This window comes from Pseudopodoces humilis, chromosome 1, assembly GCF_049639895.1.
Source record: "Pseudopodoces humilis isolate 2021_Gansu_Grassland_sample_001 chromosome 1, ASM4963989v1, whole genome shotgun sequence".
Taxonomy (NCBI): domain Eukaryota; kingdom Metazoa; phylum Chordata; class Aves; order Passeriformes; family Paridae; genus Pseudopodoces; species Pseudopodoces humilis.
The window spans coordinates 98,097,433-98,112,568 of NC_142200.1; the positions used below are offsets into that span (position 1 = coordinate 98,097,433).

The 15,136-nt window shown below is 37.0% G+C and overlaps 1 protein-coding gene across 1 annotated transcript in view; it reads right to left on the bottom strand.

Moving 5' to 3' along the window:
• VPS41 (VPS41 subunit of HOPS complex) overlaps positions 1 to 15,136 on the bottom strand; it is a 112,675-nt gene that overhangs the window by 21,062 nt on the left and 76,477 nt on the right. Inside the window, exons 11-18 of the mRNA XM_005529935.2 lie at positions 13,611 to 13,708; positions 11,079 to 11,208; positions 9,287 to 9,402; positions 7,828 to 7,884; positions 5,549 to 5,610; positions 4,616 to 4,697; positions 675 to 767; positions 56 to 183 (exon numbers count right to left, since the gene is read on the bottom strand). Coding sequence (XP_005529992.1) covers positions 56 to 183; positions 675 to 767; positions 4,616 to 4,697; positions 5,549 to 5,610; positions 7,828 to 7,884; positions 9,287 to 9,402; positions 11,079 to 11,208; positions 13,611 to 13,708 — 766 coding nt within the window. The remainder of the gene's footprint in view (positions 1 to 55; positions 184 to 674; positions 768 to 4,615; positions 4,698 to 5,548; positions 5,611 to 7,827; positions 7,885 to 9,286; positions 9,403 to 11,078; positions 11,209 to 13,610; positions 13,709 to 15,136) is intronic.

A 15,136-nucleotide genomic window follows, 5' to 3' on the forward strand; every position in this document is an offset into this window, starting at 1 on the left:
ACAGTACGCTATTTTAAGTGTACTTTTTGTAACAGGAATATAAAACTGTACTCACAGTTCTGCAAGCGTTCTTAGCAGAGTCCTGTTCTGTGGATCTTTCTTCAGGTGATCCACTACAGCTTGAACTATGATTGTGTTGTTGTACAGATCTCCAGGCCACTCTTTTATTAGGGTTGCAAAGCCCTAAAAGTATAAGAGATTGTAACAGAAATAGAAAGAATGGCCTAAGGAGCATTTCAAAACATCAAAGCTTCAACTAAGCCTCTGAGATAATACCTGCTGTCCTTAACCTTTAAAGAACTTTTACATGCCCACAGACATGTAGTGCAGAACACAGATTTTTCCTTCTTAGGGCAATGTTATTAAGATTTATGAAGCTGAGTCTCTTTAGGTGCTGTAGGCTTTGTGCATCACCTCCAACCACTTATGCTACATTACACAAACTAAAAATAACAGTCTAATAAATAATCAATCTCACTGTATTTGCATGCTCTGAGGAACATTTATTTTTTTTAATTTTCTTAAAATTAAAATTAAACTTTTAAATATCGTCATTATTGTGGAACTGTCCACTGATAATCTGTTTGAATACAGAGAGAATTTGCTGTCAGAATTCTTCCCTGCTAAGGGTCTTTGGCTGGCAATAACTATGTGGACACATCAGGCTGCAGTACCTCATAGTCACTTTCCAAAAATGCATGCAGGACCATTTCGTAGATCAGAGGTTTCAAAACTGGATCTCGTCTTGGCAAGTAACGACTAATTGCCTATGGGAACAAGGAGAACAAAGTGTCAGATGAGGAATGACATATAACATCCTGGTATACTGATAGAAAAAAAAAATGTTGTGAAATGAACAAAGCTATACACAAAACATAGTCCCTGATAATCACTGTAAGCCTTATAAATTCATAAGCAACACACAGAATTTATTTACTTTAGGATTATACACACTGGAATTGTATAACTCATTTAAAAGAACTATCATTTGAGAGACAGATGGCAAGATACTAATTAGAATGGGAGAATCAGCCATTGTCCTTAAGGTACCAGTAGTCATTTAGAAAACAAAACCCATGAAAGACGCCTCAAAAAAACAATGTTCTCAAAATCCATTTAAAGTCTAAGCCTTGTAAAAAGGTATAAGGATTCATTAGCTGAAAAATGTGTTGTTGTGGGTTGACCCTGACTGGACACCAGGCACCCAACAAAGCCACTCTCTCACTTCCCTCCACAACTGGACAGAGGAGAAAAAAATATAACGAAGGGTTCATGGGTTAAGATAAGATCCGGGAGGGATCACTCACCAAATACCATCACAGCAAAACAGACTCACATTTGGGACAGTAACTGAATTTATTAATAACCAAACCAGAGCAGGATAATAAGAAGTAAAATAAATATCAAAACCACCTTCCCCCATCCATGCCTCCTTCCTGGGCTCTACTCCTTCACCCCAGAAACACAGGGAGACAGGGAATGGGGATTATGGTCAGTTCATCACATACTGCTTCTCTCGCTGCTCAGGTAGAGAGAGGAGTCCTTCCCCTTCTCCAGTGTGGGTCCCTCCCACAGGAGACAGCTCTCCACAAACTTCTTTAACATGAGTCCATCCCATGGGCAACAGTTCTCCATGAACTGCTGCAATGTGGGTCACTCTTCCATTGGATGCAGTCCTTCAGGCACAGCCCAGTCCAGCATGGGCTCCTACACGGGCTGCCCTCTGTCTTCCATGGCGTGCAGGGACACTGCTACCTCACCATGTTCTGCACCATGGCTGCACAGGAATCTCAGTTCTGGTGCCTGGAGCATCTCCTTCTCCTCCTTTCTCCTCTGACCTTGGTGTCTACAGAGTTGTTCCTCTCTCATATTATGACTCTGTTCTTCTCTGGTCACAATCACAACTGTGCAGTAACTTTTTTTCTTTCTTTTTAAATCTGTTATCACAGAGGTGTTCCTATCATTTCTGATTGGCCTGGTCTTGGCCAGCAGTGGGTCCATTCTGGAGCTGGCTAGCATTGGCTCTGATGGACTTGGAGGAAGCTTCTGCCAGCTTCTCACAGAAGCCACTACTGTAGCACTTCCAATACCAGAACATGACCACGCAAGCACAATATATGTGTAATTTTGAATTATGACTTACTTTGGGGTCACCACATTCTATGAAGGGCTATTTTTACATACCCAATTGAAAATTAATTTGAAAATGTATCTCTCCATGAAAAGGGTGAAGGCATGTTATCTGTAAAGAAGGTGTTAAGGAATTGCATTCCAGCAAGCAGGAGATGAGAAGCTGCCAGAATAAATCAGCTCATACCCTGGAATTTCAGCACAGCATCTAATTAGCACTACTATTCCATGCAACTAGAGGCCAAGATTATTTCCACCTGCCAAAATAAATCCTACTGCTAACAGCTGTCTGAGGATTGTAGGGTTTGTAGCTGAGGGACCAACACCAGTGAAATTCCTCCAAACACTGAGATGTTGCCTGTTGCCTGCTCTTGGCACATGGTACAATAGCATTTTGATACTGAAGTTGCTTGAATAAAGCAGGAGAAAAAACATCTCACTACATTTTAGACCTCTCTTCTCTTCACAGATATCTTTCCATAACTTCACAGTTATCTTTCCATAACTGCACTTCAAGGCCTTCAAATAAAGATCCTCTTTTATATTACCTCCTTACTAAAATTATCTCAAGTTTCATTTCCAGGTTGGGCAAAAGGCAACATAAGCATATAACTCCCTTAAGTCACTGTTGCTGGAGGAGGAGAGGAACAGATCACCACAAGGCTCTAGAACCTTGAAAGTGCCACAGCTAGGCTCGCTAGAGGACATTCACTGAAGATGAGAGACATCAAGATATTAAAATGCAACCTTTGGTAGCCAAACAGGACCACTTACTACAGAACACTCAAAACCCCCCTAAAAACACATGCAAACAAACAATACTCATCCCATAGACTTTGACACTGGGGTATCACTAATTTCTCTGTGCAGGAAGGAAATTTCAAGCCTTTAGTTTACTGTCACCTTAGTTATTGGAAAATTATGCTAGTTTTGAGATACCAGATTTCAGGCAACAACTTACATGCAGTGAAAATTCTTCCAAGACAATTCTGCTTTGAAATGAACTCTGTTTCCACATCTTAAATAGTCTACTCATCAGGGCTTAAAGCCATTATAGGCCAGTTACAATATGGTGTTTAATATCTGTTAGTCATGTAAGTAGGTAAAAATTCCAAACAAGTGATCCCAAGCATTTCAAGGACCCCTTCATTTAGATCTGGCTTAATTTAGTCCATCCTTTATGATACTCAGGCATCTTTAGAAATCTGGGAAAAGTTATATGCAATTGAAATAGTGAAATAAGGCAGGCATTTTCTAGAACTGCAATTTGAAGCTGAATAATGTAATGGAGTGCATCTCATGTATTTCTGAGAATTCCTGTGCCTAGGCTATAGGAAGAAAAAAGATATTCTGAAAACAGCCAACAATTTAGAAAGGTGGTAATTGAGCAAAGATGTTTCTGCAACAAACCTGAAAATATTTTGATATTTTACAATTTGCTGGATGATGTAAGTGGAGATAAGACAAACATCCCTTCCAGACATTTGCAGCTAAAGAACAAAATGAACCCAGAAGGACTAAGAAGCAGTTTTATCAAAAATTCATCTGTACCTGCATCCAAGTCCTTTATTGGACTGAAATAAAGAAACAGAAACATAGGATTTCATCTTCCAAAGCAGTAAAGAGTGCACCAAACCACAAAGAAGTCATACTAAAGGCAAGGCTGTTTTTGCACTGGAGTGGCTCTGAAAGAAGTCAGACATTTCTGAAATTTGTAATGCTGAAACACTTTTGGTCTTTGAACAGAATTAAATAGCTCAAAACCAGGAAAGGACTGCATGCTGTGAGATCTTAATAGTATGTCCTTTTTGGCTCATTGAGTTTGAATAGGAAGACATAAAATTCAGAGTAAATGTACACACGTTACCAAAGGGAGTGTGCATAATGTTTTCAATTGGTTTAGCAGTGACAGTACTAGGCTTTATGTCCTCCACAATTTATTAACTGAGACTCTCACATTAAATGTGCACTGTTGTCGCTGGCTTGCGACTAGGGAAGGCACCACACAGCATAGAGTGCTCCTCTTCCTCAGCACCATTTCTAGCACAGGTCTTCATTGCTGCTTTGCAATTCCTTGACACTTAAAGTTGTGTAACTATTACAATAGACCTGGATTTTCCAGAATGACTGGTACCCACAGAGTCTACTTTCCTTAATAATTGGGGTAGGAATTTTAGGACATACTGGAAACGAATTAGAAGTAAATTGTAAAGATGTATTTAACTGTGAGCATCTTTGCAAGCAAAAGCCTTGGGGGTGGGTCCTTCATATGGAGACTGCCAACAAGTAAAATATGTAGCACTATGCCTCCAATCTTGTTTTAAGATATATCGATTGGAAAGACTAAGACAAAGTCTAGGAACAAACAGAGATCTGAGGCAGCAATACCAGAACAGGGCCATTAAATGTGATGCTTTACTTGGTCAATACAAACAGTAAATACAACATGCAAATTACTTGAGTTCAGACACAGAATTTAACTTACTTTAAGCTGACCTATTTCTTTAAACTTGTAAACTTCAAATTCCCAGAGTTCTGTGTTTTTGCCAAGGATTTTTTGGCACTTTCTGGGAGGAAAATGAAAGAGATGAGAACAAAAGTAGGTACAGAAAGTAATACAAATGTGACAGCATTATTACAAGGATTCATTTCCTCTTCTCCCTATCATGACACTCACAAAAGTGTCTGACTTTGGCAACCACCGCTTTAAGTAGAGCATGCCAGGTTTTCCTCCTTTCAAACCTTAAAATTTTGTCCATCCAAGAGGACCAACTGCTTATTATGCATTCACCCTTACTGATTAGGGCCATATTAGCTTTCAAAGAACCACAGAATGGTTTGGATTGGAACAGAGTTTAAACATCATCTAGTTGAAATCCACACAACATGGGCAGAGATGCCACTCTCTCGGTCAGCTTTAAGAGTGAAGTTTTTAAATCTCAGCTGAGAAAAACTGAACACTTAAAAAGATATGCTTACACTTACATTTACATGAAAACAAAAACCTTGGGTAATTTCTGATCCTTACTTCAGACTCCCATATTTGACATTTTTGTTTACACCTATGCAAAATCAAATTATTTTCTGATAGACTTATGTGCAATGACACACTAATAAACCGAGTTTATCAAAATTCAAACAAAACCTCAGTTTTGAAAATCTGGTGTGACTATGAAAAATCAAGGCTTACTTTCAAAAAGATATGCCTCAATTCCAGTTAAAGTTTACAGTAACTTTTAGTCACTATAGACAAAAAAGTATATGTCTCTGCAACCTCTATGTTTGGAAACTTCAGAAACTTAAGAACACACAGGAAATCAACATCCACAAATACTTCAGAATCAATAATTTGTTTTTTTGCTTTTTCCCCACACAGACACTCTTTAGCCAGCAAAGAAGATCTTTAATAAGAGGTTACCGAGCAGCAAGGTCATACTCTCCTTTCTCCACCAGGTGATTTATATAGGCTAAGCCAATGTCCTAGAGGGAATAAAAACAGAGAATTAGTTATAAAAGTTTGGAAGTGAACTACTTGACTACTGCAGGAACCACCAAAACAGCAGTGCATACAGCTGGAAAATCAAAGCTCTAAGTGCATGCCTTAATTCTCCTTTACAAGTAGGGCCCACAGAACAGTCAATACAAAATACTTGCATAGACTGCTTGCAGGTTCGACTGAAGGTGCTCTTTTAAATAATTTTCATAACCTCACTGATGCTAAGAAGACTACCACCGCTAATTATTAATGATTGTTTGAAATACATAGGTGATCTTGCAGTACTTGAATTAGTTCAAAAAGAAAATCACCAGTCATTGTATAAGACATGCTCTTTGTCAACAGAAAGTTTGAAGAGGATGGCAAAAAGTTGGTTGAGAATATAAATCCTAGTGCTGCTCAATAAAGTGCAGGAATTCCTGAGAACTTAGCAAGATTATTATTTATTACATACTGAATTTCCTTTCTCAAAGTTCATCACACAGGTCAGTTTCAAAATGTTTCTGGTAGGCATTTAACACATATTAAAATTCTGGCATGAGCCTCCTAATGATCTCAACACTCATGTCTATTTTGACACAACCCAGTGTACTCACTGCATAACCTAAGAATCTCACAACTAAAAAACACACCCTTTCTTGAAAGAAAAAAAAAAAGAGAAAAAAAGAAAAAATGAAGCTGTACAATGAAAAAGAAGTCCTTGTTTCTTAGAAAAAATAAACATTTGCATCTTCTGAGGCACAACATTCCTTTGATCAATATCAAGGACAGTACTGACTATAGCAGAATATGAACAGGGGTATGCAACAACTTCAAGTGGTAAATTTACTACAAAATTAGAAAAAAAATGCACATACACAATACTTTAGGATTTCATTACACTATAGGAACCACCTTCTTATTTTTAACTTCATCATTCTCAAGAAAGAGGCTGAGAGAAATCTTTATTCTCCTGTGGACCAGCTTCCCAGTGAGCAGAGAAGATGGATAAAGAAAATATGTAGATCTGGTTGTTTAGGATCTCTGTGCTCTGTTCAAGAGGTGCAGAGGAGCAGTGATAATTACTGCCGTCTAAAAAAGTCCCCAAGGCTACCAGACTTGTCAGGTACCCTGAGTGTGGTGTCCCTAAACAGTGAGAGCATGAGTTGTTTTAAATCAGTGTACCACTAATACTTCACTTAGGGCTTGATGTCAACATTTTGTTTCCTCAACATATTCTGTTGACTTCTGCTTTATAGACCAAATTCTCAAAAACTGCTTGTATTTCACTGAATTTAACCATTTATTGCAGAACAAATTTCCGCAAAGCAAAAGAAAAGTTGCGGGATACTTTTTATTTGGTTTGGTGTTTGTTTGCTTGTTTGGGTTTCTTTTTTTCCTCCTAATGCATTGCCAGGACACCCTTTAACTATTCTTCACATCTTTTGCAAAGGTCATAGAGCAGCTTTGTTAAATGCAAACTCTGTGATAGGTAATGGCATGCCATTTAAATCTTGATTCAACTTCTGGACTACATAAGAATAAAAGATTTTTAAGACATACTGATATACAGCATGCTTATTACATCAGTTATCTGGGCAAAAAATTAAACACATCTTCAAACACTTTGTACAAATTCCAATTTAAAGCAACATCAGTATTAGTGAATTTAAACAAAAGCAAACAAACAAGAACTAAAATTAGTGATGCTTTTTGTATCTATTACACCATTCCCCCTTTTGTTTTAAACATCAATACTCTTTGTTGCTCTGTGAAAGGGACTGTAAACATGGGAAATAACTCTATGTGAGAAAAGGAGCATCTCTTAATACTCTTTACAAAACCCTGTCACATGTACAAGGTACAAGTTAAGGGGAAATTTGTCACTTCTGCCTGCAATCCCTAATAGTGCAATACTGCGTGTTACCTCAAACAACAGTAAATCTAATACAAAAGTAAAAGCAAACAAAACCCCCATCAGCAGAGAAATGGAATTCTCATCCTTTAAATGCAAATAGAACCTTCATAAAATGCAGATCCTTTAATGTTTCACACACTAACACTCCTGTTCTGCAGCTGAAACCAAGAAATGAGATGCCAGTTAGAGTATGCCTAACAGTTATTGCCTGGTATTATAAAAAACAGGGAATTTATTTGTGGCATCTTACAGCACTCTAAAAGAAAGAAGATATTTTGTTTTGGATAGGAGTTTTGAGACTTACCAAAATCTTGTGCTTTTTTATGGTTTTCTGACTGATCTCAGCTGCCATCAAAGCTTCCTATATTCAAAAAGGAGAAAACAGTCAAATACAAATACTTTCAGAAAGCTCTAGAACTGTATTAATCAACTGTTTTTCAGAGTAGGTCATTGGAAGTTAGAATTTTTAATGCCATGGTTGGATGAACAGCTTTGAATTCATACTCAAACAAAAGCAGTCAAGCAAAGAGAAAACTACTTTTGTTTCCATCTGGGTTCACTCCACATTATTATATTAGGATCAAATCACAAGATTACAACAAAACACACAATGCAATCACATTTGTCCATTTTCAAATGAGACCACTTCACTACCAAAACCTGTGAAAAAAACAACAGGAAAAGGGGCGAATGGGGGAAGGCTACCTTCCAGTTCCCCAGCCCAAATGTCTTCTTTGGTCAGAATGATTTATATTTAAGTGTCATTTGCCATTCTTCTACATTTTTCAAATGTACAGAAAAAAAGCTGGCACTTTTACAAATAAAAATGAAACCTTTAATATACATTGTAAAACGCCAGTCTACTAACTTGAATGGATTTTGTAAAGGCACACACACAGCTGTCACTTGCAAATTACTGGAGTCTTCAGAGACCAAATGCTGTGATTTACATACACTGCAAAACTGCACTCATCACACAAGTTTGCTATTCAAATGCAAAAGCATCCACATGGATTTAAACAAATCTGCATGAGAAATATCGTGATTATATTAGCAAAAGTAATACATGCTGAATGGTTTTTCCACATTTTTTTTCCTTATAATGGGCACACCACAAACATAAATAAGAATTTGCAAGTTAACTTTATGCATCATAACAAATGTTCTAAGTCAATAAATGCAGGATATTAGGATTCAGACCATTGTGTGTATGTTGATATGGTATGTAAAATTTATTATTATTGTTTTAGTTGTTTAGATACACATACTCAAACACCAATATTTACACAATCAAATATTGAGCCATTTCTTTTTCTGAGAAAGCTGTATACCCTTGTCTTTTAATATTGGATCAGCTTGTGAACAACACTACTTTCAGCATGCACAATCACAGTTCAAGCCCATAGTATTTTACTTTTAAAAGCACAGCTCATTGGTTAACTCTTCTGCTATTCTAAAGCCAAAACCCAGCTTTCATAATTTTCAGTGTCAGGTAACACATTTCATAACTGATGACAAGAGTCATATTTTCAGCATCTAATTCAGCTACCTCACTTGGGTGAAACTCTGATTAGTAGTTTCAGTAGTGGGACTAACTCTGTAAGAGATGGAGGGACAGATAGTTAACTCACATCCTTTACAAACATTTAGTCAGTGACTGTAGGAACAGAAACTGTCCAATCCAAATGACCTAGCAAAGTCCATCATCCTACTCCAATTTCCAAACAAGGAAAGTCTGAAGGAAAGAATGATATAAAAATTACTTCGTATTTCTTCTTTTCAAGAAGCCAGTCAATGTGATCATCTTGGTCCCGCTCTTTAGCCACAACCACATCTCTTGGGCTGATGATATAAAAAAGTGATTCACCTTCCGAATATTCTGCAAATGCATACACAGTTTTATTATTACTATATTTTCTTTAAGTAAAGTTCTGCTTTTTAGTACACCCTTGGGGGAAATTTACAAAGGGGGGAATGCAAGGAAGACAGCAAGGCTACTCCTGCAGGACACACTAGTTTGGAAGCAGTATTCTCCAACAAATTAAAACTGGTTTAAATGGCAAAATATCTTTCAAAAAATCACCAGAGCTTATTGCAAATTCTGATTCATCCACTATGTGTAAACTTTATGATGGTTTAGAACCCATTATTATACTTTTAGAGGACTATTACAATACACAGCCTGCAATAAACTTATCCTTCCCATCAAGGTCAAGGCCATCAAAAGCATAAATGATAGATGCCATAACCCCTGGGGACACAGCACAACATTACAGCAATGCATTTGCAATGCTGCAAGTTAAGGCTATATGTATAATGCATTTTCTTATACCATAAGCCTTTATTTTTAAGTAGGCTCAAAGAAAAAACTACTAAAAGATAAAATCAAATGCAGAAGATGACCATTCTGAATAGTTATAATTTGGACAGAACCATGAAGAAACACCAATACTTTGTAGGTCCAGATCAGTTTCAATGCACTCATACAAATACACCCCTGAAGTGATAAGCAATTCACAAAAAAATGCTTGTCTTAAAGCCATGCAAAACATTTAGATTTTTTCAGGTAAACTAGAATATTCATACAGCATAAAAGTACAGCTATGGACAGCTGTATTCTGCTTTGGAAGAAGTATAAAGAAACCCCAATTCTACTGATAGCAGCACCAATGTTTTTGAGGTCAGGAGGAGATATATTTCTAGTGGCTTAAGGGCATAGATGTACACAGAGGTTTTCCAAGCCTATGATTTGAAGCATGCTGCCAGAGGAGATACTTAAAATTCAGATTCATGGATTTTAAAAGCCAGAAGAAATGATTCTGTATAGCACAGGCTACATAATCTTCACCAAGGAATTCTGCATCAGCTTTGCCATACATTTTTCTGAGCAACAACATATAGATCATAAAACTATCCCATCTTTAAAATATGGCATATATTGTACCAGGGCTTAATGTCCCTTCCTGTTACATAATTAAACCTATCTTCTAGGTGGAACTTGCCAAAATCCAGTTCCTATGTATTCCATTTTACCATTTGAGGTCTGTAATATAACTGGCAGCTTTGTCAGTACAGAGAAGCTAAATATGAGTGTGCCCCTCTTACGCTGACCAATGTACCTCCTACTGTTGAAATGAAACTTATTCAATCTTTCCCTCTAAAACAGCTTTTCCAGACATTGTACCACTCATTTCATTATTCCTGAAGCCCTTCGTGTAAAAAGAATTCCTACGGATCACATGTTGAATAAATCTCCATCAAAGATATTGCCTTCCACAATACTGGACATTACATGAGATATATATTTCTGGCTTCTCCAGTATGTCTGACCTACTAGACAGTGCTAAAAATCACGATGTTTAAATACACACATTTGTCTTCTTTCATGTGACTGGTTCTTGTGGATTACAGTCTACAATTCAGTGTCATAAGCAGTTACAGCTATTCAAGGAGATGACAAAAAAAATGAAAAAAATGAAAAAGAAGGCTAAGTACATCCAAATCTTTTTTAAGCAAGGTATGAAAACAAAACAAAACAATATTGAGAACACCTACCTAAATGATAATCACGACATTCATTTTCCTGAAATCCTCGTACTGTTAGAGCATCAGAAGAGATCTCTTCACAGGACTCAGGTAGGGGTTGTACAATATCGAGTCTAGGCCTTGCACAACACTCCACTTCCTAGAAAAATGGCATCTTAGTTGCTTCTTACATGATTTATCTTAGCAATACCAGATGTGGTCATCTACAAACAAAGCTGAAATTCAACAGCTGCAAACATTCACAAAGATTCAGTACTCTGCACTGAAGTACTCTGTACTCAGCTGCAAATCATACAAGCTGCAAAGCTGTACTACACAGAATGATTGCATTTGGAACTCAAAGGAAAGTTACTCCAAGTAATCCAAAATTACACTTGGATTGCTTCCCTTGAAGAGATCAGTCTGGAGGAGGAGGTATAGACAAGACATAGGTCCAATCCCACCCCTTGCTCGCTGCTTTTCTGCTCTTGGTCACAGAAGTTTTCAGAGCTATCACAGATGACTATCAATTGCTTCATTCAACAAGCAACAGAACAATTTATAACCCATAGCCAGCTGGGCTCATGCCCTGAAGGACAGAGCTCCATGAGTCAATGATATTCTGGTATTAACACTAATTTGTTTTTTCTAAGCTGGTGTTTGATTTTAAGCAGCCAGCAGCAGCAGGGTAAATTAATCTAATAGTAATACAAAAACATTGCTGTTCTGATGAACTTAGAGTAAAATGAACTTTCAAGTTGAATGTAGGTAGTTATGGTAAGATGACATCATGGATTTTCACCTTCTGTTCAAATGAAATTGCTGTCTTCAACTAGCTGCATTTTTAATTAAGTCAAGGTCCAAGACAATCCTATATTTGCTACTTCAGGCTGTGAATTATAGCAAAATACAAAATAAAAGAGCAAGAACATATAGAAAGTGGATTTAAACAGCTCTAACCTACCCATTTGGAAGTAGCACCACTTGGGTCTTTTCTCAATTTAACTGTTCCATGAAAAAAAAAAACCAAACCAGAAAAACTTTCAAAGCAAGTTCAATTGTGATCTAATTTGTAATAAGTAAGAAGCTGTCATTTGCAAGCTGTGAAACCAAGTATAAGAAGACCAGTGTTCCTTGCAACTAAATGACATTTGTAGTGAGCAGCAATTCTCCTGCAAGCTCAGGCAGTTTGGACTCCACACTGACAAGACAAGTGAGGCAAAACACTAACAAAGAAGTTCCCCATCACAACAGGACACAGGTGCAGCGTCAGGGATGATTGTACTTCTGTTCCTTCTACAGCTACCCAGAGAATTGAGAAGTTAGTGAAGTCCAGCATTTGGAGTTTGTTTAAAAGGCTAATTAAAAGCAAATACATGAAAAAACCTTTTTTCGATGTTCAATTACCATTGTATCACCTGAAATTTCCTTTTCATCTTTCTTTCCTAAAGCAATTAAAATTACTTTAACCTTTAGCAGTCACTACTTGTTTACACCAGCCCCTTTCCAGTACTACTTTTTCATTAACAGTGGCTTCCCAATTTCCTTGCTCCCTAGCATTTCAACCCACCTTTTCCTCCCCCTTCCTTATCACATTTGTTTGTTTTCTTGTCTTTCACTGACTCTGCTGCACTGGAGGACTACTGTGCTGACTCCTTTGGGAAACATTGCTGTGACATTATTCTTATCCTTAATATAAATAAAGAAATAATAATCTGGCATCCTGATGTAGAACTAGAAGCTAACCCCACTGATTTCAGAAGGCTCAAGCATTTGTTCGAACCTACAGCATTTCATTGCCTAGCAACTTGTGCACCCAGTTTCTTAAGGTTACTATGGTGATGGTTGTCTAACACAGACATGCTTATCAAAGAGATGATCAAGAGCATCTGCTGTTTTCACACTGCAGCTTCAAGGATTTCCTCCACTGCCTTGCCTTTTATTTGGCAATACGAAATCAATGTCGGAGACAGCCACGACGTCTGTCCATGCACAGTAAAAACGGCTGACATGAATTCTAATTTCTACCTATCCACACATGGATCTGGATGTACATAACTAAAGATCTTAGAAGAAAGGGAGACAATGATGCCACCTGCTCACAATCATTCATTCTACCCCACAGTGACTTTTATTGCTTGAGTTGATCAACTTCACTACTCTCATTTCTTTTGAGATGCAGTGTCAGCAAGCTCCTCTTATGGCTAAACAAGATTCTTTATTTCTTCTGGTGCAGAAACATCAGGAAGAAAGAGAGAATAGGAGAGAAAAAGGCAGGGAGGGTAAGAAAGGAAGGAAAAAGGAGCAAGAAGAGCTAGCTAGAGACCCTCTCTGCGTTCTGCAAGAAAAAAAGGAACCCAAACATGATTTCTGAAAGGTAAGCACATTAGTCTTCAACATCACCTCCACTGACCTTGTTTTATGGATCAGAGACATTTCAAGCACTATTCACTACCAGCAGACTCAAAATTTTTTCTCAGATAATCATATTTGTATGACTAGTTTAAGGCCCAGCTCACAGGCCAAATTAATGTGAAGAAACTCTGAGATTAAAAAAACTACCGTTTTTTCGGAGATCTCCTTCACATACGAAAGTATAACAAGCTGGTCACAGATAGGTGCAAGTCCACTGATGTAGAATTCGGTCTCAAATTGGAAAACTGAAATACAGGAAAGGAAAATAGACTTAAAAACATGAATGTGTATGAACTAACACCTGAGAAAAACTCACTGATTTTCAGAGACAATCAACAGCATACAGTACCCCTTCAGAGAACTGAAGACTCAACACATATAACAAACCCAGAGATTTCCCAGTTGGATCAGATGAAAATCTACATTAGCAGATTACATTACATTAAAGCTTGCAAAAAGAAATGTTTGTGCTCCAGGATGTGTTAGAGATGAAACATTTGAAATGAAGGTGCAGTCTGATTTTCAATAATCACATTAAAAAAGGAAGCAAAACAAAAGTCAAACTCAATAAAATGCAATAAGTTGTACAACTTCATTTGTTTGCATATTCACAGCAAGTTCATGTGGCCATAAGAGACCCACACTTGCTACATCTATTGGTATATGGAAAAACACAAAGATCATTATTTATCATCACTTTAAACATCACAGAATAATTTAAAGATACACTTATTACAAAGAAAATACCATTCATAATATCTTTTCTTCTTCATAAAACTGAAAACATAATTTTCTAAAATTGGTCTTGAAATCAAGACAGTTACATGAGATTGTTTCAAGAAAGAGAAAGAAAAACAGAGTGCTGATCTGTATTTAGAAAAAGACTTAAATGAGATGTCTGCCACAGAAACAGCTATTTATTTTCATTCTGGTGGATTCACAATGCACCTCTTTTTTGAGAGCTCCTCTCTTACGGGGACCAAAACAAGAACCATCCAAGTGTTTACATTAGCAAGCCTTGTAACTACAAACTTTTAAAAAAGCATCAGATACTTCATTATTTTCTCCCAAAACATGGTTTTAGGAGAATCTAAGCTTAAGTAGGTAACAAAAAGTTTCCTTCCTTACTGTTTAGCATATTACACTACTAATATACATACATTTACTAAAATTCACTAATTATTTTAGCAAGGCTAACAGAAAATAGAGCATCATGACATTAAAAATAAAGCTAATTTTCTTTAGCTTAAGATAGTAAGAAGGAACAGGAGGAATAATTGTCCTCCCACAAAGGGAGAAAAATACAATGAAACAGTACATATTTGACACCTGTCTCTCAATGAATAAGCAAGCACTGTGTTTCTTTTAATGACTGCTGACACTTTGGCATCACTGAAGGACCATGCTACAACACAAGAGTAGAGCACTCAATCCATTCACAGAGAAGAGGTTCGCATTTGTAACCACGTACATAATTATCTTGTTCTAACCTACAAAAATGATGAGATTACTTTGACTGTGTCATGTGTTGCTCTCAGTGATGATTTTAAACAAATCAGTTCAAGACCAACTACATATTTTATTTCCAGTTTACAATTTAGTATTTGGCATTTTAAAATAATATGGAAGGCAGGAGGAAAAATATAAAAAAAACCCCTTAAGTGAAATCCGTA